The following is a 24,160-nucleotide window of genomic DNA, read 5'->3' as shown; positions in this document are numbered from 1 at the left end:
AGTTTAGAACTGTAAGAGGTGATCTCATTGAAACATAAAATTCTTAGTAGGTTTACCAAGGTAGATGCTGAGAAGCTGTTTTCCCTGGCTGTAGCATCTAGAACTAGTGAGTCATAGGACCAGATTTTTGTTATCGTGGCAAGTAGCTTGAGTTTCCCAACTCATCGGACCTCCTCGGGCTAGGTAGCAAACGTGGTAGAGAAAAAGCAGCAGCGACCAGAGGGAAGGTAAGGGTGGCAACAGTGAGAGAGGCTGCCATGGGGAGAGGGCTGCTGTGGAGAGAAAGGTTCCTGGAGAGAAAGAGAGAGGTTTTCATGGGGAGAGAGGCCGCTGGGGTGGGAGGGTGGTGGTGAAGAGGGGCTGCTGGATGGTGGGGAGTGGACTCCAAAGGAACAGAACAGTTTTAAACCTGTCAATAAAGGGATACTCAACTAACAAGGAGCCAGGAAAACTTGAAATCATTGACATAATGAATTCCTTGCAAATGAATATGGAGTCTCTAGTTTAAGGCTCCAAAAGTTCAAGAGCTACTGTAGGGGAAAAATGTAGCAGATGCTGTTGTAATGAACACTGTGGTGATAGGATAATTAAAGACTGAACCATGTTATTTCTTAAAGATTTGCATTTATGCGTTATCACCTCTCAAAGCATTTCACATACTGTAATTTACTTGAGGTGCAGTGACTGTGTTAGAGACAAACATGCAATCATTTTGCATAAACTAGGATCCCAAACAGTAATGAATTACTTGCATTTTTATAGTGCTTTTTATGAAGCACGCTGTTATAATTATTGCCAAGTACCTCCAAATAGTTAACACCATTTGCCTGATATAGGCACTTATCTAGGATAAAGAAGGACAGAGTAAGTGGTGGGGACTGTACACAATCATGTAGTACAACGGTATCATAAAATTCTTTGATCTTTAGCAAATCTTAGTTTTGGCATGATAGTGCTTTTGGATCTTGGCAATTTTTGGATGTTTCACTTACTTGACAACTACATAGCTTAAATTTGCTGGCAGTGGCCTCAAATATGCAACATTCCGCCACAAAGGTGGCCCTCTAATATTTTTGTGAAGATGAAAATATTAAAAGAAATTCAACCACACACTATTGCTTTAAAACCATCTTTAAACTAGCCAGTAAAATGTTTATTTTGCAATCTACTTGAACTAACTTTGTCTCACAGTAACAAGAATATCAGCCACCACATTGAACTTAAAAGAGCTGACTAAGATATGAAAAGTAACCTTGAGGTATGTATAAATTCCAATTACTTCTGTATTCATAGGGCAGGATGTTGAGTTTGGTGAGCAAAGCCGGGGCGGGGGGTTACTTGAAGTACTTCAAGTACTTGAACTTGCCAAGCCTTTTTGATATGAGAGTAGAAGAATATGCTATTGTACAAAGAACTGTACTCGTAGGAAGAATTTTAACTTTGTTTTTGGTATAATTGGAAAAAAGACACACTGCAGACCTATTAAATGAGATGGACTCAGGTTTTGTTTCATTACAGGACTTAACCAGATTGGGTACTTTACAGAAATAGTTAAATGTTCTTAGAATAAAAAAGCAATACAAATATGTGATATTAAAGATGTGTGTTGTTTTTAAACTCATAATTCATTAGATGCAAATATGTATCTATGCTCTCCTTTCCTCTCCCCTACCCTTATTAAAAAATAGCTAATTTTCTTTAAAAAAAAAATGAACAAATAAACATGAGTCATTAACACTAAGATGATACATTTAAAAATATAAGCCAGATCTTTGGATTGTAATTTCCAGATGTAAAAGGTAACAGTCAGAAACTACAATTTACACTTATATATTCTTTTATCGAGGTAATTTAATGGTTGTATTATAAGTAAGGGTTGCTTGATAAAAATATAGGGATTTTGTTTTTACAATTGTTAAAACTTTTCATGGTATTTACAGCCATGTGGTCAATGTTTTGGTACACTTTCTTTTGTTTGTACCTCAGGGGATTTTAAAGAAGCACTTTGGTAATGATAAGTACTTCTCTTTAATTATAATTAGTATTTTGAGGCAATCTGATTCTAGAATAATTCCATTATACAAGGCTGTCTGGAAGAGCTTTTTAAATCTCCATTTCAGCTGATGGAGTGGTGCAAGTAGTAGGCTCAATTAGCATATGCCCAATTCAAAAGGATTGATTTTATAAAGGAATATCTCTTTTACTACTAATTGTAAAGTGCAGATCATCAAATGTTCTGCATACCCAGACATTACATCAGTGTTTCTATACTGGTACTTATCAGCTGAAGTCGAGCTGTTTAAACATTATAGACCAACTTTGCAAATATCAGAATAAAAAAGGGTCCAAAAATCAAACCATTTTCAAGGATTCATCTACACCTAAATACATATCTTCCAAAATTAATATTACCCCCACAATGACTATACTGTGTGTGTGAATTCAGGTGTTCAAAGCTAAAAGTCAACTGAAAAGTAGACGGTCTTTTTCTGGAATTCCATACTGAGCTTTGTGTTCTTCAAATAATTTATTTAATGCCTCAATATACTTTGTATGTAGTGCTTCAATCTCTTCACTTGAAGGGGTATGGTTTTGCTGTACAATGATTGGTTTCCCCACTGTAAAACAAACACAGCAAAGTATTACTCATGAGTACTAATACATGCACTGTCATTTTTCTCATTCTTCCATTAGTCCATAATTTTCAGAAGAATGCCATCTTTACTAGGAGTATAGCAGAATTAATGCAAAATTAAGAGAGTTTTTTTTATCGTTCTGAAACCTCTTTAATCTAATGCTAAACTAATGGTAGAAGCTTTGATAAAAAAAATTCAACTGCAGATTTATATGATTTTGAAGTTAAACAAAGGTAGAATACTGAAAAATTTAAAATGTACTTATTTTGTTCTGGAAGTGATTAATCTGGAAGACAGCTCCATTTTTCTCCTGTTGTTAAAAAGTACTTTTGACAGTTACAGAAGCATAAAGGAAGTTACAAATGCTGTGAAAGGAACTCATCAGTAGATCAAAGCATGTCTGTCATTTTGTGCCCTGGATTTCATTTGGTTAGCTGCAAGTGTCAAATTGGTGCCTGGAGGTAGCTTGCCACTTGAGCAGGGTGGGAAATTGGTTGGCTTATACATGAAGCAGATCAACAGTTGGAGTCAGGGGTGAATGGTGGCAATGTCAAGAGGAGACCTTTCAGAGGCCATAGTTTTTTTAATGGGTCAAGAACCCTAACCCCACGGAATAGAAGTTTTTTTTAAAAAAAGGTTTGTTTCTTTTCTATGTGTCTTCTGTCAATTGTTTTAAGGATTGCATGTTAGGCCACTCAACAGGAAGTTAAATATATGTCCTATGACCCCCAACTTCCATAAGAACCATGATAAAAGCAAAATGCTGCAGATGCTGGAAATCTGTTATAAAATCAGAAAATGCTGGAAAAACTCAGCAGGTCTGGCAGCATCTGTGGAGACAGAAACCAAGTTAACGTTTTGAATCCATATGACTCTTCTTTGAAAAGTTAACTCTGTTTCTCTCTCCACAGATGCTGCCAGACCTGCTGAGATTTTCCAGAATTGTCTGCTTTTATCCCATAAGAAGCATTCTGCCTGATAAAGACAGGTGTATCAAGTGCTTATCTCAGGACCCTATCCAAGATTGCAGTAGTTGGAGCACCATTATAAATGGTGTGTTAAATGGCTTGCTGTCATTTTCAGACCACCAACTCCTTGCTCTCTGTTTATACTAGGCAAGGGTTTAAATTCAATCCTGATTAGTGCAGGACAGTGAAGAGATTTTCCTCCTGGGTCCAATTGATACATGTCTGTATCCAGGAGGCCACTGTGAGAAGGGAGTAAAAAGGAGAGTTAAAAAATCAAGTCTTTTGTATCTTTTACAGATCAGTAATGAAAGGCTCAGGTACAATTATTCTTGTGGATGAAGATGATGACCCAGATTTTGATGGTGCATCATATCTTGTGGCATGTCCAGTTAGATTTTTTCCTTCAATCTTCAGCTCAAAAAAAATTTGCCCTGCAAGTTGCTGGAGGTTCGAATTGATAATGATGTTGCAAGGATAATAGGGCATCTGGGATTTTGGCAAACAAGGAGACAAGCAGTCCATCTCCTTAACTGATGAGTGTTAAGGATTGAAAAGGTAACAGAAATGGTGGGGAAGAAAGTAGAATGAATTAGATAAAAATCAGCTACAGAAAGAGAAATAAAGAAAAGGGAAAAATAGATTGCATTAGAAGAGCCCGAATAAAGCAACAGAAATGTAAGAAAAACATTTTTGAACAATAAATCTCTAACAACAATTTACTACCAGTAGGAATGAGTCTCCAAAGTGTTAATTGTTGCCTTTCTGGGCTCAGAGAGTTGAATAGCATTTCATGAAAAGAGGAGACTGAATAAAAAACTGCCATTTGCACAAGACTAAAGTATAGTGGTGTGAATCACGGAACTACTTTTGTGGCAATTCTCAATACTGCTATTAGGTAACATTATAGATTTTATGGTCAAGTAAACCAGTGAAGTCCAGAGTGAATGCCAGCCTTCACTGGCATTCAAATACACTTAGCCACATTAGGCAGCTGAAAAGCATTTCATGGCATGACAATGATTCTTATTCCAGAGCAAAATACTGCTGATGCTAGAAATCTAAAATAAAAACAGAAAATGCTGGAAATACTCAGCAGGTCAGGCAGCATCTATTCATCAGAACAGGTTGATTCATATTGGTAACAATGATATGATCACTTCCGCTCCACAGGAGCACATCCCGTCAGGTAAATACCTTAGTAGCACAGATAGCGACCAAAGGCTGTGTCCAAGGCCATCTCAGATATGCAAAGGAATCTGTTTAATCACTGTTTTATCACCACACTTTGCCTGTGTTTTTAAAAAAAAGTCTTTAAATACTCAAATAGTTCAAGTAGTGATGATATTTTATGATTTTTCTTACCTATGGTGTAAATAGGTTTCCTGTATGGTAGCAGCCCAAAACTGTACTGGAAGACGCCCCTGGCATGAAACAATGGCATTGTAAATCCCATGATCTTCCGTAATTGCTCCTGTGTTGCCCGAAGAAAAGACCCTTTTGGATTGTTTACCTGATTAAAGAGTTCATTTTCCCCAAAGGAAAAGACTGGGACCAGATGTGCTCTAAAAAGAGATGCAAATTAATGTACATACAATAAATTCAGGTTTCATTATTTGAAGTTTTACCAAAACACAATGCAAAACTTAAGGCTGAAAAATTAAATTTGGCTCTCTTGACTGTTTAATTCAACAACAGTATTTTAAATTTGTGTCGTATTTTAGATTTTATTTTGGGTTCTCATTATTGTTAAATTGTTGTTAGAGATTTATTATTCAAAAATGTTTTTCTTACATTTCTGTTGCTTTATTCGGGCTCTTCTAATGCAATCTATTTTTCCCTTTTCTTTATTTCTCTTTCTGTAGCTGATTTTTATCTAATTCATTCTACTTTCTTCCCCACCATTTCTGTTACCTTTTCAATCCTTAACACTCATCAGTTAAGGAGATGCACCGATTAGTCTCATCTTTGTGGCTTATATTCAGAAATGTACCTGAAATGCCAAACACCTAACCATAAAATGGCACAACGCAGAGACATAATGATCTGAATTGGATACTTGTTTTTTTTCACACAATTCCATGTATGCCCCTCCAAACTTTTAAATGGTAGATCAAGAAAATGGAGTAGGATGAAACCAGCACAAAATCTTAAATAGTTTGTTTCTCAGATTCTTCATATACCTTCATATATATTTTCATATAATATAAAGAACACGATAATTCCCTGTATTTTCTACTCTCAGATGCTCTGCCCTGCCAATTCCCTACCCCAACCTTCAGTATTCTTCACCCATCTTGCTCTCTTGTCACCATCTCAGGTTTAACTCCCTTTTAGGCAAATCTACAGCTTCCTCTGTACTTCTCTTGGTATCCTCCAAAAGGCTCATTGAGGTACTTGGTGCTGGCTAATTATGAGCAGCAATCCCAATACCCCCATTCCACTCACTTGCTGACTTTCCTGTCCAGTGAGCCCACTGGAAGATAATCTTGCCAATCTCATTCCTGTCCAACTCACCCCTCCAACTACTAACACTGAACTCTACTCTCACCACCCCTCTACGCATTTCCCTCCAGAATGTCTGTTCACTTGTGAACAAGATCCTTGCCACCCATGAACTTTGTGGATGATTGCATCAACATCGTGGCCTTAACGGAAACCAGCTGAGGGGTGATGACATTCCCTCAAGGAATAAAATCTATCCTGGAAAAGTGATCAACTGTGGGTAAGTAAAGAAATTAAGGATAGCATTAGATTGAAAGAAGAGGCTTTCAAATGTTGTCAAAAAAAGTAGTAAGCCTGAGGATGGAGGGGTTTTAAAAATCATCAAAGGATTACGTAAGAAGGAGAAAATAAAATTTGAAAGTAAACTAGCAAGAAATATATCATATTGATGGAAGCAAATGTGGGTCCCTTAGATGCAGAAATTATAATGGTGAATAAGGAAATGGCAGAGATGTTAAACAAATATTTTATGTCTGTCTTCACCATAGGAAGTGCAGACTATATTGGAAAGTATGGGGAATCAACAATATAATGACAGTGAGGAAATTAAAGAAACTAATATTAGTAAGGGAAAAGTACTGGAGAAATTAATGGTACTAAAAGCCAACAAATCTCCTGGACCTGATAACCTATATGCTAGAGTTTTAAAAGAAGTGGTTATAGAGAAGGTGGACCCAATGTTTATGATCTTCCAGAATTGCCTGAATTCTAGAACTTGTACCAATGGACTAGAAGATAGCACATGTAAACCCAACCCAACTCCCATTCAAGAAAGGAGGAAGAAAGAAATCAGGGAACTGTAGGCCAGATAGCCTGACATCAGTAATAGGGAAAATGCTAGAACTTATTATTAAGGACATGGTACATCACTTGGAAAATCACAATATGATTAGGCAGAGCCAACAGTTTTATGCAAGGAACATTGGGGTCTTTGAGGGTGTTAACTACAGCGGAGATAAGGGGGAACCAGTAGATGTTTCATATTTAAATTTTAAGAACACATTTGTTAAATGGGTAACAAAAAGAAAAAATGCTGGAAAAACTCAGCAGGTCGACAGCATCTGTGGAGAGAAAGACAGAGTTAACGTTTCGAGTCCATATGACTTCTTCAGAGCTATTGGTTAAATGAGTTGTCACACAAGATTAGGGGTCTTAGGATTGGAGGTCATATATTAGCATGGATTGAGGAGTGGTTAATGGACAGAAAACAGTAGGTATAAACGGACCATTTTTAAAAATGGCAGGGTGTAACTAGTGGAGTGCCGCAAGGATCGTTGCTTGGGCCTCAGTTGTTGTTGATCTATATCAAATGAATTAGATGACAAAACTGAATGTAATATATCCAAGTCCGTTGACATTATAAAGCTAGGTGGGGAAGTATGTTGTGACACCAACATAAAGAGGCTGCAATATAATATAGACCAATTAAGTGGGCAACTGAGTGCTAGATGGAGTATAATGTGGAGAAATGTTATATCATCCACTTTAGTATGAAAGATATAAAACAATTTTTTTAAAGCAAGTTGAGAGACTAGTAAATGACAGCCTGTGTTCTCTAAAATTTTGAAGAATGAGAGGTGATCTCATTGAAACTTATAAAATTCTTAGGGTAGATGTGGATAGGATGTTTCCCCTGGCAGTTGAATCTAGAACCAGGGGACACTATCAGAATAATTTAAAACTGAGATGAGGAGGAATTTTTTCACTCAGGGTGTGGTGAATCTTTAGAATTCTCTACCCCAGAGGGCTGTGGAAGCTCAATCATTGAGCATGTTCAAGGCAGAAATCGATAGATTTCTGGATACTAATGACATCAAGAGATTTGGGAATAGTGGGGTAAAATGGCAAAAGAGGTAGATGATCAGCCATGATCAGTTTGGATGTTTTCAATCAGATTCTGCTTGGCTATGATTCTCCACATACCTCCATCGCCATAATTCTAGGCACACAAATGAAGAATAACCATGCATTCCAGGTACCAGAGTGCTACTAAATCTTTGAAATCATATTTTACCAATAGTCAAAGCTTCCAGAAGAGGGGTGGTGGAAATTAGGGTCACTAATCTGGAACTCCCTCCCTAACAGCACTGTGGGTGAACATACACCACATACACTGCAGAGGTTCAAGAAGACAGCTCACCACCACCTTCTCAAGGGCAATTGGGGGTGGGCAATAAATGCTGGTCTAGCCCACATCCCATGAAAGAACATAAAGAAAACCTAACTGTCTTTTTGCTGAGTTATAAAAGTGCTATAGCATGAACCAGCTCAATATTTTTTAAAAGGACAGTATTTTTCCATGCAAAAAGTCTACATACCCACATTTTATAGCCAATTTAATGAATCCTTTTCTGTTAAGTGTTTTCAAAGTTAGTGCTCCAGGCCTGGCATCCAGAGATTCTTCAGCACCACCTATTACAATGACAACCACATTCCCACCTCCCCTCCTGCTTAGAATGTGAGAAACACTGCTCTTCACACATGAGACAAGACCTACAACAAAGTAGAAAAAAATGCTTACTGTTTATTGATGGTGAATAAAAGAAACAGTCTCCATTGTAATTACGGAGGGTGCCTCAACATCATATCTACAATAAAAGCAATCTACACACGATATATTGGTGACACAAAACGATTACATGTTATAGGGTAGGGTTTCTGTTTGTTTCCACTGGTTTTGCATCCAGTTGACCAAACTAGTGCAAAATATGGGAAATTTAAAACACAGGAGAACTATGACCCAAAACTATTTGTGTTCACATTCATATGCTCCTGTTTTCGGCAACCTTTTACGCTGATTCAAGATTTAATTTGTCTGAATCAGGCCTTGACCACAAAACTGGTTACGCCCCCAGGTTGAAATTGAGAGGTTGCATTGGCTCCAGAGGCTTTTCAAATTGCACTCATTTGTTTAGGTGCACAGGCACTAATAGGCACATTTTAAAAGTTTACTCAAATCAAAAAATATTTAATTTACTATAAAGTGACTAGTATATACCAATACAAACGATACTCTAAGTGGTTCACAATTGCTTTAAGTTATTTTCAATGATTTTAAATCTGGTTACTCAATGATGGAGGATTGGACACCTTTATTAAAGATGCTCATTTATGGTGATATACAACTGACATTGGGTGTATCAAAAACAACACCAATCAATAAATCAAGGAATGAAATTTAATGAAAAGAGAAAGCAAGAACCAATTATGTTCTATTGCACTGCCCCATTTCGCTGGTTCATGGAAAATTTTAGTAATTATGCAAATGGGCTTTAGCAGAAACTTGAAGAATAACAATCAGTGCAATTTCTGGACAGAATTTTCCACATTTACCTCAATGGCGTGACAGGGTAGATGTGGATATGACGTTTCCCCTGGCAGTTGAATCTAGAACCAGGGGACACTATCAGAATAATTTAAAACTGAGATGAGGAGGAATTTTTTCACTCAGGATATGGTGAATCTTTAGAATTCTCTACCCCAGAGGGCTGAGGAAGCTCAATCATTGAGCATGTTCAATGTGCATGAGCACTGTCGTCCTGAGTAGAGGAGGTGGTGTGGTATTTGAGAAACTCAGAGCTCCTCCTGAATTTAAAGGCAGGACCTAATTTAAATTTTTAGGCTTAGTTTCTCAGTTGGCAGCCGTCTAAACTGAGGGCCTGGCTGGTTGTTGGATTGGATGGTTGCAACGCCATGCTACAGCTGGGGAGCAGTAAGGAGGGAGGAGATATTGAGTGTCGAGGGGGCCACAGGTAAATCATGTGCTGAATAGCTCAGAAAGGGTAGAAGGCTGTGGAGAGATCAGGGAGGTGAGTGGAGATCGTGAGGGGCCATAGATAGATTGTGGGAAGAGGGGTTTCCGACTGCTTGGGAAACAAGTTTACATTGGAGGTAGTGAAAATCGGGGAGAGCACTCATGTTGAATCTAGCCTTTCTCACCTTGAAGCAGCCAGGTTTCCTGGGCCATAGGAGACCAGGCCTGCAGACATTAACTGTAAAACACAGCAAATGTTTGAGCGTCATTGAAATATTTAAAGTAGGGGCCCAACTCAGGAGAGCCAGTTGGTTGTCCACTCTCCAACCCATCTCCATTAAAACTGGAAGTGGGTGATTTGGATGCTGGTTGGGGCCAGTCTTTCCATTTTTGAATTTTTAACAGCCTTGTCACTCTCCCACCTATCCTGTGGGATTAAAATGATCCCCTTGTAAATTTCACCACTAACTTGCCAATCTCGCAGTTGCTAACTTGCACCAAACGTTGCCGATTTTCTAATTAGAATATACCTTAGCAAGCAGAGTGGCAAATCAAGCATTCAGCGCTGATTGAAGAGTTGATGATACACTTGCTATATAGAGCTGTGGGAGGGCTTAAAGGAATGGAAGTGTAATTTCTCAGAAAAACATAAATCTGCAATTACTTTAAGCTGTCCCTTGTCAAGTTTCGATTGTTAGTTTTCTGTGATGTATAAATTCAGACCACTTCAAGTTGCTACTTTAATAAATTAGGAATAAAACAATTTCTCACATTTATTTTTGTGGCGTTCAAAGGCATAACATGAGCTAAGCAAACTAGCTGAGAATTTTGAATTTACGGAAGAATTCTGAGTTTGAATGAAGCTGGGTATAACAAATCACTGGGGTCAAAAACAAGTCATATAAACCATTACCTGCACACATGATGTAATCCCTGTATAAAGGAAGCTTGAACCACATTGGCAGTATGCACAGGTATGATGTCAAACCTGGAAACAACTTCTGAAAGCCTGTAGTCTCAGTGCAAAAGTTTCCAAAAGCTCCAGCAACAAGCACTCCATGAGGATGAAATCCAAAGAGATAGTTGTACTGTGGATCCAGATCAGCTGTTTTCACAAGCTTGAATTGGAAAGAAATCAGAATCAATCGACTATATCGACTATAAACAATAATAGGAGATTGCTTCAACAAGCATACAAGTAAATGCTTCAGAATACAAAAAAAAACATTAAATAATACAGGAGAAAAAGAGTAATGAGGAAAAACATAGTTGTTATAGATTTCAGTAGAGGTCACAAAGAGGACTTTACTTGTTTGAATAAATCAAACTTGAAGTAAGTATTATTGTAAAATATTCCAACTTTTTTTAATCTTAAAGGTGTTAAAATAATATAATTTTGGGGACTCTGTGACACAACAGGTTAGTATATTTTCACCACTGGGGCTTCAGTTCAAATCCAGCCTGAGCCACCTTTGCTAGCTGATACAAATGGTCACAGACTAGTATAAATTTGGCACTGCTAAGCAAGCAGATCAAGAACATGACAATGTGGGAAATTGATATGACAGTGATGACTCTTTTCTTGAGACTATTGAATATTATAATTTTAAAAAATGATCAAAAGGAAAATAAGCATTTTTGTTTTCAGGTCTTGCTGTCCTTGGGAGTGCCTGATGCTGACACTGGGGACTAGACATGTATCATTGTGCTGCTTGAAGTGAGGAATTTCAGCCACTATATGCTGCTGACCCCAGGATTACTCATGGAATCAGATAATTTAAGTTTTTAAAAAATTTCTCAGGATGTGGGTATCACTGGCTAGATAGGCATTTATACCCTGTCCCTAACAAATGCTTGGGGTGCTCAGCCACTTCAGAGGGCAGTTAAGAGTGCGCGACTGGAATCATACACAGGTAAAACTGTATAAGGACAGCAGGTTTATTTCCATAAAAGGAAGGAGTGAACCAGTTGGGTTTTTTTGACAATCCACCAGCTTGTGGTAATTTTCAATAATATCAGTTTTATATTAATGTTCAGAGAGGGATGGCCTCACTCCTCCCACCCCACCGCCCCCCCACCACTCCCCCCAACCCCCCGGCAACTCCACTTTCCCACTGGCTCCCCAGATCGCTTGATTCCCTGAGAAACTAAAAATCTGTCTGTCTATCTCATCCTCAAATATTTTCAAGGATGGAGCATCCACAACCCTCTGGGGTAGAGAACTCCAAAGATTCACAAGTGAAGAGATTTCTCCTCATCTCTGTCCTAAATGAGCAACCCCTTATCCTGAGATTGTGCCTCCGTGTTCTAGATTCCCCAGCCAGGGGAAACAACCTCTCAGTGTCTACCCTGTCAAGGCCCTCAGAATCTTGTCTCTTTCAATGAGATCACCTCTCAGTTCTTCTAAACGCCATGGAATATAGACCCAATTTAATCAACCGCTCATCACAGGGCAACCCACTCATATCAAGGACCAATACAGTGAGCCTTCGCTGTACTGCCTCAAATGCAAATATACTTCCTTAAATATGGAGACCAAAACTGCACACATACTCCAGATGTGGCTTCACCAAAGCCCGGTATAACTGTAGCAAGACTTCTTTATTCCTGTACTCAAATCCCCTTGCAATGAAGGCCAACATGCCATTTGCCTTCCTAATAGCTTGCTGAAGCTGCATGCTAACTTTTTGAGGTATTTGTATGAGCACACCCAAGTCTCTCTGACCATCAACACTTACAACTTTTCTGCCTTTTAATAAATAGTTTTTTTTATTTTTACAACCAAGTGCATAACCTCACACTTCCCCACATTATCCTCCATCTGCCATCTTGTTGCCTACCCACTTAACTATATACAATTCTTTGCAGCCTCTGTGACCTCCTCACAACTTACATTTCTATGTAGCTTTGTATTGTCAGCAAACTTAACTCTGTCACTTTGTCTAAGTCATTATTACAGATTGTAAATAGCTGAAGCCCCAGCACAACTCCATTAGCCACACCCTGCCATGTGAGAATGCCCCATTTATACCTACACTTTGCTTCTTGTCTACTACACAATCCTCTATCCATGCTAATACCCCAAGCCCATGAGCCCTTATCTTGCTATTAGCCTTTTTTGTGGTACCTTATCGAAGAGCTTTTGGAAATCCACGTTAACTACATCTACTGGCTCCCCTTTATCCCTATTAGTTTCATCGTCAAAAAACTCTAATAAATTTGACAAATACAATTTCCTTTTTGTAAAACCATGCTGACCTTGTCTGATCAAACAATGATTTTCTAAGTGCATTGTGTTACAAAGCTATGCTTTATAAAAAATGATGGAATTTACTGGCTGGAAATCACTGATTGGATTTTAAAAATACTGAAGTCACATTTCAGTGATTGAAACCAGCTTCTATGATGGCTGTACATTTGCATCACTGTACGTGATAAATTCCAAAGCCATTTAGTGGAGTCAACCTGTCTTCAAGAGTCCATCAGAGACAATTACCTGAGGGGAATGTGAGTGAACCACATCTTCTGTCCCCATTCACAGAATGTCCTGAATTGCCTGGGTGGGAATTACACATTTGGGGCAGAATTTTATGTCAGCATCATATTACGGTCCTGCTCCCACCGTGAGGGGACTGTAAAATTCCACCCTAGATGCCTTAGACAATGAACTCTGGCTGAGAAAGGAATCCACCCCAGCCAAATCCTAACCAAGTTACACCTGGAATATGCTAGCCATGAGTATATTTGGGTCACTGGTCAGTTGGAGAGAGAAAATCATGTGATAAGCCAGCTTTTTTGTGTTCAAGTAACTGTTTTATCCAGGCCAAAGCAGAAGCAGAAAAGATGCTGAAGTGGCAAGAGCCAGTGTAGGCCTCCCCCCTTTCTCTCCACCTATTTCTACAAGCTCAAACCTTGTCTACTGTTTTTAACTTTTCATGTGCTGCAGACAGAGGTTTTAAAGAACTCAACCCAGCAGCTACTGTCTCCAGAAGAGCAGATAACTTGTTTGTCTGCATCTTTAAACTGCCTTGGTGCTGAAACCAGAAGGACCACCGAGCCCAGCCTGGATCCATCCAAGTCATGAACCTACAGGAACCATATCATTCTAATCTTTACTGGACTTTAAAATATCACTTACTCTATCCTCCCATTCTGTAACTTATTGGTGTGTGGATGAACATCAAGCGTGCGTGCATGAGAATGCTGGAGCATTTTTATTATTTTAATAGACAGGGTTAAGTACAACAAATGCTATTCTCTTTCCAAAAAAACTGAAGAAAATCTGTCTGTTTGTGTATTTTACAGTCACAGCATATAAACAGTTAAACACTTAATGAATTGGCAAGCATATCATTTTTTTTTTTAAAACTGTGGTGGTCAAACACGGAAGAGGGAAAGAGGAGAGCTGTTCCACCTCTCCTCGCTTGATCGTAACAATTAAGACTCCCTTAATAATAGATTCCAGCACTTTCCTGATGACCGATGTCAGGCTAATTGGCCTATAGTTTCCTGTTTTTTCTCTTCCTCCTTCCTTGAATAGTACTGTCACAATTAGTACTTTTCAACCAGCTGGGACCATTCCAGAATCTTGGAAATTTTGGAAAATCATAGCCAGAGCATCCACTAGCTGTCTCTTTTGGAACTCTAGATGCAGGCCATCAGGTCTTGGGGATTTGTCAGATCTTAGTCCCTTAGGTTTCTCCATATTACCTCAGGGGAGGCCTTTGATGGGCACAGGGGTGCCTACCCAGAAGGCAACCCCTAGCCTAACATAATGCTGTCGTGTTTCACCTGGTAGCCTGGACACTTGGCACCAGCCTCCCCCATGGAGACATACAAGCAGCAGTGAGGGGAGGCCTTTAAGTGGCCCCCTTGGCTGTTTCCAAAACTCAAAACATTTTGCAAATTCTAGTATACTATTAAGTAAATAGATTTTTATCTAGTTCAAAAGTATAGTGTCCAGGTGTGGGTGGATGTAAGAATGAAAGAATTGGCATGTCACTAACATCCAACCAGGCTTCCAATTTCCCTAAATTGAATGTGTATGTCAGCTGTGTCTCAGTGGATAGCACTGTGCCTCTGAGTTGCTAGGTTCAATTCCCACTCTAGGGCTTGACCACAAAAGTCAAAGCTGACATTTCAATGAAGCACTGAGGTAGCGCTGCACTGTTAGAAGTGTTATCTTTTGGGGTCAACTAGCTCAGTTGGATAGTTGGCATGTGTGACACAAAATGATGGCAATGGCACAGGTTCAATCCCTATACTGGCTGTGGTATGCCTCCTCACCTTCCTCCAGGCTGCAAGAGTGGTGCCCCACAAGCTATATATAATCAATTGTCCCTCTTTAATGGAGAGAGATAGCTATGGGTATTTGTGGACTATGGCTAATTACCCAATTACCTAAAATGAATTTAAAGGAATACCAAACTAGTATTTGAAAAAAAATTCTAAAGTTATTTAAAAAGCTGTTACCAGACACTAATGAGCATAGTCAATATGGCCCTCTCCAAGATGCCATGCTGAAAAGCGAAGGGTGTTTTAATAACTTAAGACGCAACTTCCTTCCTAATGGTACAAAATAGTACAGCAATGGTGAACAGTTGGCATCAACAGCCTCACCTTATTACAATCACCCATGATATTGACGAAGGGCAAAGTTTATAGCCATCATGTAGCACCCACAAGCAGAGAGGCATAACAACCGTACTAATCTGGTCACATAAAAGCCTCTGAAATGTACTGTCATACTGCTTCACCTGAAGCTTACTTGGCACTGAACTATTGCCACATGGCATCGAGATAAAAGAATAAGCAGCAGTTTCTGCCCAACCCATAAAACAGAAGGCTTTACCGACATTGTAATAACCCGAGCTTCACAAACTACATGCCAGTAATATCCCCTGTAACCACATAATAAATCAAAGTGACTAACATGTTCCACTTTAACTACAGCATTAATTATCAATGTCAGCAACTGACTCCTTTGAAAACAAAAGTTTTCTTTATTCAGGTCAAGGGTGTTCTATTTTAAAAAGTTGAGGAGAGACCAGTTCAATGTCTGGAATTTATTTTTAAACTGATTTTCTTCATTATTCTTTTACAGCATGTATATCGCCAATTTGTTCAAGTTACAATTGTCATGAATTTAAGGAAAATAAGGATTATTCCAGCTCTAAAACTGTAATATTTTTCAAGATTATTCTCCAGGCAGACTAGCAATGCAAAGTAACCTGCTGAAGAAGTCTATCTACAACTGCTATGATCTAAGTGCTGACAGTTATATACTTGGGACAAGAACTGGACCTTTTACTGCACAGAGCACTGTAACATTTATTTTACAAAACAATTTAACCAGAAATCTGGCAAGTACAAGTAATACTAATTTTGTGGCTCACAGTTCAAACACTTTGGTTGTTTCCAAATTAGTCAGTGTGTATTTATCGAGGTTTTGATGATTCTTTAACATCAAAATACTTGTAACATTTTGATGATGAAAATGTGCACTTTGAGTCTTTTATACATCTCTAACTTGAAGTTCACATTTATTGAAAGCAAGCCTTTGAGTTAGCCTACCTCAGAAGCACAGCACATATTTGACTCATGGATCTATTTTAATCTTCAACAGGATTTGGGCAGGATGGATTAGATAAATGGAAAATAAACTTGCAAAAGTCAGGGCTGTTCTTTTTCAGGCCTCAGCTGCATGCTACAGATTAGCTAACCACCTAAAACAGTGCAGAGAGCAGCATCTGGTTGTTGGACAGAAATGGAGTTTGCATGGTAAAACACCATCAACAGTTAAGTCAGAAGGGAATTGATGGACAGTCTCATTGAAGAATTAGTCCAGGGCAGGGGAAGCCATGGCTCTTCTTGCAAAGCTCAGAGGAACACCCCTACTCCACCCACCCCAACAAAGGAAATATTTCCACTTACCTTGGAGGGTTATTTCGTCCTCCCAATAGCTTCTGACCTGCCTTCACCATGGTGGCTTCTTTGTTCAGGCCTCAGCTAAAATATTAATTGGGATTTCACTGACGTAATGAGAACCTGATTTACATAAATTTATGAGGTTCTCACCTGCTTTTGGGCCTGCACCCCAATCACCAAGCTGCATTTAGAACAGCAGCCAGTGGGAGTCCAGCAGTAATGAGAGGGGTTCACTAAAAACTCTTCTTCAAATAAAATCAATCTCACAGACAATGAAAGGTTAACACCAAAGAACGCCAACTTACGTGAATAGGGAAGTAGTCCCGGAAGTAACTCCAGATAGTCCATTTTCTGACCCACTCTGACCTTCTTCCACCCTGATTTGGTGTTTCCCAGTCAAGATACAACCAAACAGAGTAAACTGCAGCAATATACCAGTAACCAGCAAATATGAGCAACAGAAGGACAATCAGGCAGCATTGACCTGCAAAGAGAGAAAGTTGTAATCAAACTATAATTAAATCATTTTTGTCTCAGCCATAATATGAGATACATATGTCATTTTCATCTTCAAGGAAAATGCCAATTGGGACTTTTTATTTGATGGTCAGGATTCTAAAATGCATGATACAGATTCTCAACTATACTATTATAGAAATAAGAACTCACATTTTTATAGCACCTTTCAGGACCTCCGAAAGTGTTTTACAGCAAGTAGAGTACTTCGGAAGCGTAGTCACTATTGTAATGTAGGAAACACAATTTGCGTAAAGCAAGGGTCTGGAAACAACAATGTTATAATGTAATGACCAGATAATCTGTTTTTTAATGGCATTGGTTGAAGGGTAAATATTGATCAGGATACCAAGGAAAACTCCCCTGCTGTTCTTCATAACAGTGCCATGGGACAGATGGGGCCTCAGCTTAATGTCACATCTGAAAGATGCACTCCCAACAAGGCAGCACTCCCTTAGCACTGTATGAGAGTGTCAGCTTAGACGTTCTAACGTTCAATGCCTTTGATTTGAGCTTTTTTAGTTTTACAAGCATAAATAAAAAAGGCTAGTAGCTGTTATGAAATATGCATTTTATATAGGGAAATGGAGTAAGAAAGTACTACTTAAGCACTTTACAACAAAAAGTGTCAAGTACAGATCTGAACCTACTAGTAAATAACTATTATCACTAAATATTCTTCATATCCACACGTTTGCTCAAAGACTATTATTATGCGAATCTCAGTGAACCTTTCTCTATTTATAAATGTTTTCCAGCAGGAGCTAACATTTATCAAATGCCAATGTGGTTAAGTTTCAAATAAAATACAAAAGCCCTGAACTTTAATGGAGGTTCTACTGGTCTCATGTTGTTACTATAGGAGCAGTCTGGCACAGCTCCAGAATAACTGATGGAGGTGCTGCATTATAAGAAGTGTCATACACTATATTGCTAAATATATTATACTGCTAAGGTGAACCAGTGACCCTTTAACACCATAAAGTTTAGTTGTTAAGTAAACAGAGCTTTAAATTGTTTAGTTTTTTTTTATAAACTTAACTGGGGAAATGTAAAGTGGAAAGTTCTACTCAATGTTGGACTCCAACATGCAGAATTTTAAGATTGCTTTGCATCTGCAATCAACAATGATGTCTATGTTCAATGATGTACCTTCTTATTACAATACAAGTGGATCTTGCATGGGAAGTTCAGGCAAAATTGAGGATGTGTTATTTTACAAGGACAAGAGCAATATCCCATGTAATGTGAGAAGCAATATTTCACTGTTTAATGTATAACATTTGCAGGTTAAATTTACATGTGTGCACTCTGATCCATTTAAACTTCTGATATTCGTTCTGCCCAAGCAATCCAGTGTGCCTGGGCATAGACCCAGGAAAATCTCTCCTAATCTGTTTTACTCCAATAAAAGACACGCTTCAAAAATCATGACATGAAAAGTAGGCCTAATGTGAACTGGAGCAAGACTTTTGCTATATTGCTAGTCCATTATTTGTGACATTGCAGACTGGGACACATGGCCAAGACAAAGAAGAGTTGGACAGCAGGGGATAATTACAGTAGGGCACACAGATATAGGTTAGTTACTAGTTAAATATCAGACCTGTGCCATTGTCCCCCATCCCTGTCAATTGGCAAAGATATTCGAACATGGGTCTCTACATGGGAGCAAAATAGGGGAACAAAAAAGCTAATGGGAGGCATTAACAAAGACTGACAGATGGCATAAAGAGAAATAGTAAAGGATGTTATAAACATATACAAAACAAAAGGATAGGGATGGTTAGAGATGAGAAAGGGAAATTTATTACAAAGGTTGAAGAAATGCCAGAGATAGTAAATGAGCAGTTTGCCAGTGTTTCCAGATAAGAATTTCTGAGTAGGAATGGAAAGGTACAAGAGCCAATGAAATCATCCTGAAGGCACACGCAATCTTCCTCTCAGTTACCCTGCTCTTCATTTAAGTTGTCTGCAAGTTTTGATATTCTGTTATCCAACGCAATGCCATTTATATATTTTGAGAACTACAGTGGTTCCAGCACTGATCATCTGAGGGAACACCACAGTCTCAAAAACATTGATTAACCATTATTAATCATCTACTTATTCCCTTTGTTATTTGTCAGTCTTTATTTTTACTTATTTTTGCTTCCCCACCATATTTTCAACTTGATTTCCTTTTGTATAACTAGCCCTTGATTTGTCATATTTAAATCTCATTTTAATGTCTCTGTTCATCCAAGGTCTCCATCTTTTATTGCAAAACTGTTGCTTCTTGTGATATTATTTCATATGATCAGCTTTTATTTCATATATGTTTGTATATTTCCTGAGGATATGAAATACTCTATATAAATGCAAGTTCTTTTGTTCAAAAACAAGTTAATAGCTGGGCAGATGGATGTCAGTTGAGACTTAATGTGGAAAATTGCGAGCTATTATTTTGGAGTTAAGAATAAGGAGAGCGCAATTACACTGATTGGTGAAGCATTAAAAGGAATAGATACACAAATTTTTAAATGTGGGTGACAAATTAACTCGTGTTAAAAAAAATTTGGATTCTCAGGTTTTATAAGTAGAGGTCTATATAAAAAAAGGCATAATGCTAAACCTATACGAATCACTGTTTAGGCCCCGGTTAGAATGTTGTGTTGAGGAGCTCATGTACTTATTTATCATTAAGATTGAGACCATCTATTCAGCTGCCTCTTACACCTCCCTGCCTTTCATTGCCCAACAACCCAAATTTCTCTCCACCCTGCTCTATCCCTGAACAACCCACGGCTTTCTCGAGGTTCACTCCTTTGTCCCTTCATGCCCTATCCAAGTTTATCCAGTCCATACAGCCACCTTTTCCTCTCAATCTCAATAAACAGCTGACCACCTTACTTTCCTTCCAGGTGTCCATGCTAGCTGATATTGTAAATGGCTCCCTCTATATTAAAGGCATTATATAAATGCCAGTTTTGTTGTTAAAAAATTGATTTCATGAAAATATTTCGCCACCTTCTGATGATTTAAACATATCATAATGCAAATACATTTACTACTTCCCACAACAATCTTGAAGCTATTAGATGGCAGTCTACTTGGACTTCAGCAAGGCTTTTGTTAAGGTCCTGCATGGGAGACTGATAACGAAGATAATAGCCCATAGGATCCAAGGCAATTTGGCAAATTGGATCCAGAATTGGCTGAGTGGCAGGAAGCAGAGGGTAATGGTTGAGGGGTTGTTTTGTGACTGGATGCCTGTGTCCAGTGGGGTTCCACAGGGATCGGTGTTGGGTCCCTTGATGTTTGTGGTATATATAAATGATTTACACTTGAATGTAGGAGGGTTGATCAGTAAGCTTGTGGATGACACGAAAATTGGTGGGGTGGTAAATAGTGAGGTGGATAGTCTTAGATTACAGGATATAGATGGGCTGATCAGTGGCAAATGGAATTTAATCCGGATAAGTGTGAGGTGATGCACTTGGGCAGGACAAACAAGGCATGGGGATACATGTTGAATGGTAAGACCCTGGGAAATACCAAGGATCAGAGGGACCTTGGTGTGCATGTCCACCGGTCCCTTAAGCTAGCGGGACAGGTATAATGGTGGTTAAGAAAGCATATGGGATACTTGCCTTTATTAGCTGGGGCATAGAATATAAGAGCAGGGAGGTTATGCTAGAGCTGTATAAAACATTGGTTAGGCCACAGCTAGAGTATTGCGTACAGTTCTGGAATCTGCATTATAGGAAGGATGTGATTGAACTAGAGAGAGTGCAGAGGAGATTTACCAGGATGTTGCCTGGGCTGGAGAGTTTTAGTTATGAGGAGAGATTGGATAGACTGGGGTTATTTTCCTTGGAGCAGAGGAGATTGAGAGGTATGAGGTGTGTAAAATTATAAGGAACATAGATAGGGTAGACAGGAAGGAACTTTTCCACTTGGTGGAGGGATCAATAACAATGGGGCATAGATTTAAGGTAAGGGGCAGGAGGTTTAGAAGGGGTGTGAGGAAGAATTTTTTCACCCAGAGGGTGGTGGGAATCTGGAACTCTCTGCCTGAAAGTGTGGTAGAGGCAGAAACCCTCATAACATTTAAGAAGTATTTAGATGTGCACTTGCAATGGCATGGCATACAAGGCTATGGGCCTAGTGCTGGAAAATTGGATTAGAATAGTTAAGTATTTGTTTGACCGGCACAGACTCAATGGGCCAAAACACCTTTTTCTGTGCTGTAGACCTCTATGGTTATGAGATGGTATCACCAGAAATCAATTTTAAAATGGTAAGTTTGGAATGATCCACTTTTCTCCACATTAGCGAGTCAACGTTTTAAATCAGCACCCACTCCCTTTTGGGCACTTCTGTTTCACTTTGTTCGATTTACTTGAGCGCACATTGGGCAGCTGTAACTGTACTTAAACTTCGGTGAACCACTGACGAGGTGCTCGAAAATCTCTTTCTTCAATTAAAAAAAAAACTTAATTCTTTGTAGAATATTCCACAATTAAAATTAGCAAAAATTACCTAAGAACAAAAAGGTAAAGATCCACTGGAGAACAGCAAACGTTTGAATCCTTCTCCTCAGAGGGATATTAATAGGTGCAAACTCGATCTTCATGTCAACAGCTGCCCACCCAAAGGAGGAATTGCTTGGAATTGCTGCAAGTCTCGTTCACAGATCCGAAAGGCAGTTAGCACTATAACTAGATATAAAATATTTCCGTTAGTCCACTCAGTGCAGAAGTCTTACAACCAACTTCCTATCATTTCAACTTGTTACCACACATGCCAGTTCTCTAGATTTCATGCAGTTCCCTTAAATTTCACCGACCGAAACGTGCCCGTAGAGTTGTTTAAAACAAGAATTGCAGCACGTTTTCGGACCCAAAGCCTATAACTTACCCCAACGGCGCCTTCTAGTTTTTAAAAAGGGACGGTTCGATTTCAGCGTTCTGTGAAACCGATCACTGCTCGGGCTGTTAGAAAATCTTCGAATTGGGAGAAGTTATTTTACTGAATATTTATCATCTCCTGCACCTCATCAACTTGCTTTACTTGATAAACGTGCCGCGCCTTTACTCCGGGAGGAGGGCCTGGAAGGAACAATAGGAGGAGCCAAACTTCCCATTTTTATAAACTACTGAGAACCTGAAACAAAAAGAACAGAATGCACGGGCAGGTAAAACGGGAATCTGTGGAGGGTGTTAATAAGGTAAGGTTACGCCTGAAATGTTGACTTCTTCCTTCTCCCGACAGAAGTTGATCTGCTCAGTGTTTCCAGCATTTTGCCCTATTGCGCCCAGAATACAGACTACATAGGAAAACAGCTATAACCTACACATTACCTCAGAGCCTTGATGACATAAATCAGGTTATTATGTAGCCTGTTTGCGTGACGTGGGTGGGGGGTGTGTGTATATATGTGGGGGTGGGTCGGGTGTGCAGCAAGAAAAGTCTCTATACCCGTTGAGGGGTTTTTTTTGGGCTCCAACTATTGATTATTCTTTTTCATCCTTTTTACTGTTTTATAATTATATCTTTGAGTCAGAGAGTCATAGAGGTCTACAGCACAGAAAAAGGCTCTTCGGCCCATCGAGTCTGCACCTGACAAACAAGTACCTAACTATTCTAATCCCATTTTCTAGCACATAGCCATGGTATCACAAGTGCACATCCAAATACTTCTTAAATGTTATGAGGGTTTCTGCCTCTACCACCCTTCCAGGCAGTGAGTTCCAGATTTCCACCACCCTCTGGGTGAAAAAATTCTTCCTCACATCCCCTCTAAACCTCCTGCCCCTTACCTAAAATCTATGCCCCGTCGTTATTGATCCCTCCACCAAGGGGAAAAGTTCCTTCCTGTCTACCCTATCTATGCCCCTCATAATTTTATACACCTCCATCATGTCCCCCCTCAATCTCCTCTGCTCCAAGGAAAATAACCCCAGTCTATCCAATCTCTCCTCATAACTAAAACTCTCCAGCCTAGGCAACATCCTGGTAAATCTCCTCTGCACTCTCTCTAATTCAATCACATCCTTCCTATAACGCGGATTCCAGAACTGCACGCAATACTCTAACTGTGGCCTAATCAGCATTTTATACAGTTCTAGCATAACCTCCCTGCTCTTATATTCTATGCCTCAGCTAATAAAGGCAAGTATCCCATATGCCTTCTTAACCACCTTATCTACCTGTCCCGCTAGCTTAAGGGATTGGTGGACATGCACACCAAGGTCCCTCTGATCCTCGGTACTTCCCGGGGTCCTACCATTTATCGTGTATTCCCGTGCCTTGTTTGGCCTGCCCAACTGCATCACCTCATACTTATCCCGATTAAATTCCTTTGCCACTGTTCAGCCCATCTGACCAGCCTGTCTATATCCTCCTGTAGTCTAAGGCTATCCTCCTCACTATTTACCACCCCACCAATTTTCATGTCATCCGCGAACTTACTGATCAATCCTCCTACATTCAAGTCTAAATCATTTATATCTACCACAAACAGCAAGGACCCAACACCGATCCCTGTGGAACAACACTGGACTCCGGCATCCAGTCACAAAAACAACCCTCGACCATCACCCTCTGCTTCCTGCCACTCAGCCAATTCTGGATCCCATGGGGTCTTACCTTCATTATCAGTCTCCCATGCAGGACCTTATCAAAAGCCTTGCTGAAGTCCAAGTAGACTACTTCAAATGCATTGCCCTCATCTACACACCTGGTCACCTCTTTGAAAAATTCAATCAATTAACAAAACCATACTGATTGTCCTTGATTAATCCCTGCCTCTCCAAGTGTAGATTAATTCTGTCCCTCAGAATTGCTTCTCAAAGTTTCCCCAGCACTGAGGT

The 24,160-nt window shown here is 39.3% G+C and overlaps 1 protein-coding gene across 3 annotated transcripts; it reads right to left on the bottom strand.

The window, feature by feature from the left end:
* Positions 1–1,429: 1,429 nt before the first annotated feature.
* LOC144693741 (2-acylglycerol O-acyltransferase 1-like) lies at positions 1,430–22,395 on the bottom strand. Of its 3 annotated transcripts, XM_078563710.1 has the most exons (8): positions 22,206–22,394; positions 21,828–22,006; positions 17,093–17,271; positions 10,774–10,978; positions 8,425–8,599; positions 5,115–5,166; positions 4,967–5,025; positions 1,430–2,618 (listed from the first exon to the last, which is right to left on the bottom strand). In XM_078563710.1, exons 2-8 carry the CDS (start codon positions 21,919–21,921, stop codon positions 2,573–2,575), a joined length of 810 nt encoding a protein of 269 aa, XP_078419836.1. In that variant the 5' UTR covers positions 21,922–22,006; positions 22,206–22,394; the 3' UTR covers positions 1,430–2,572. The 3 variants fall into 3 exon arrangements, with proteins under 3 accessions (XP_078419836.1, XP_078419837.1, XP_078419835.1); XM_078563711.1 differs by lacking the exon at positions 8,425–8,599 and having other exon boundaries at positions 22,206–22,395; XM_078563709.1 differs by having other exon boundaries at positions 4,967–5,166; positions 22,206–22,393.
* Between the last annotated feature and the right edge of the window lie 1,765 nt (positions 22,396–24,160).

This window comes from Cetorhinus maximus, chromosome 19, assembly GCF_964194155.1.
Source record: "Cetorhinus maximus chromosome 19, sCetMax3.hap1.1, whole genome shotgun sequence".
NCBI classification, from domain to species: Eukaryota; Metazoa; Chordata; class Chondrichthyes; order Lamniformes; family Cetorhinidae; genus Cetorhinus; species Cetorhinus maximus.
Note: the sequence above shows the minus strand (reverse complement) of the source record. Positions and strands in the feature narration are given on the sequence as shown.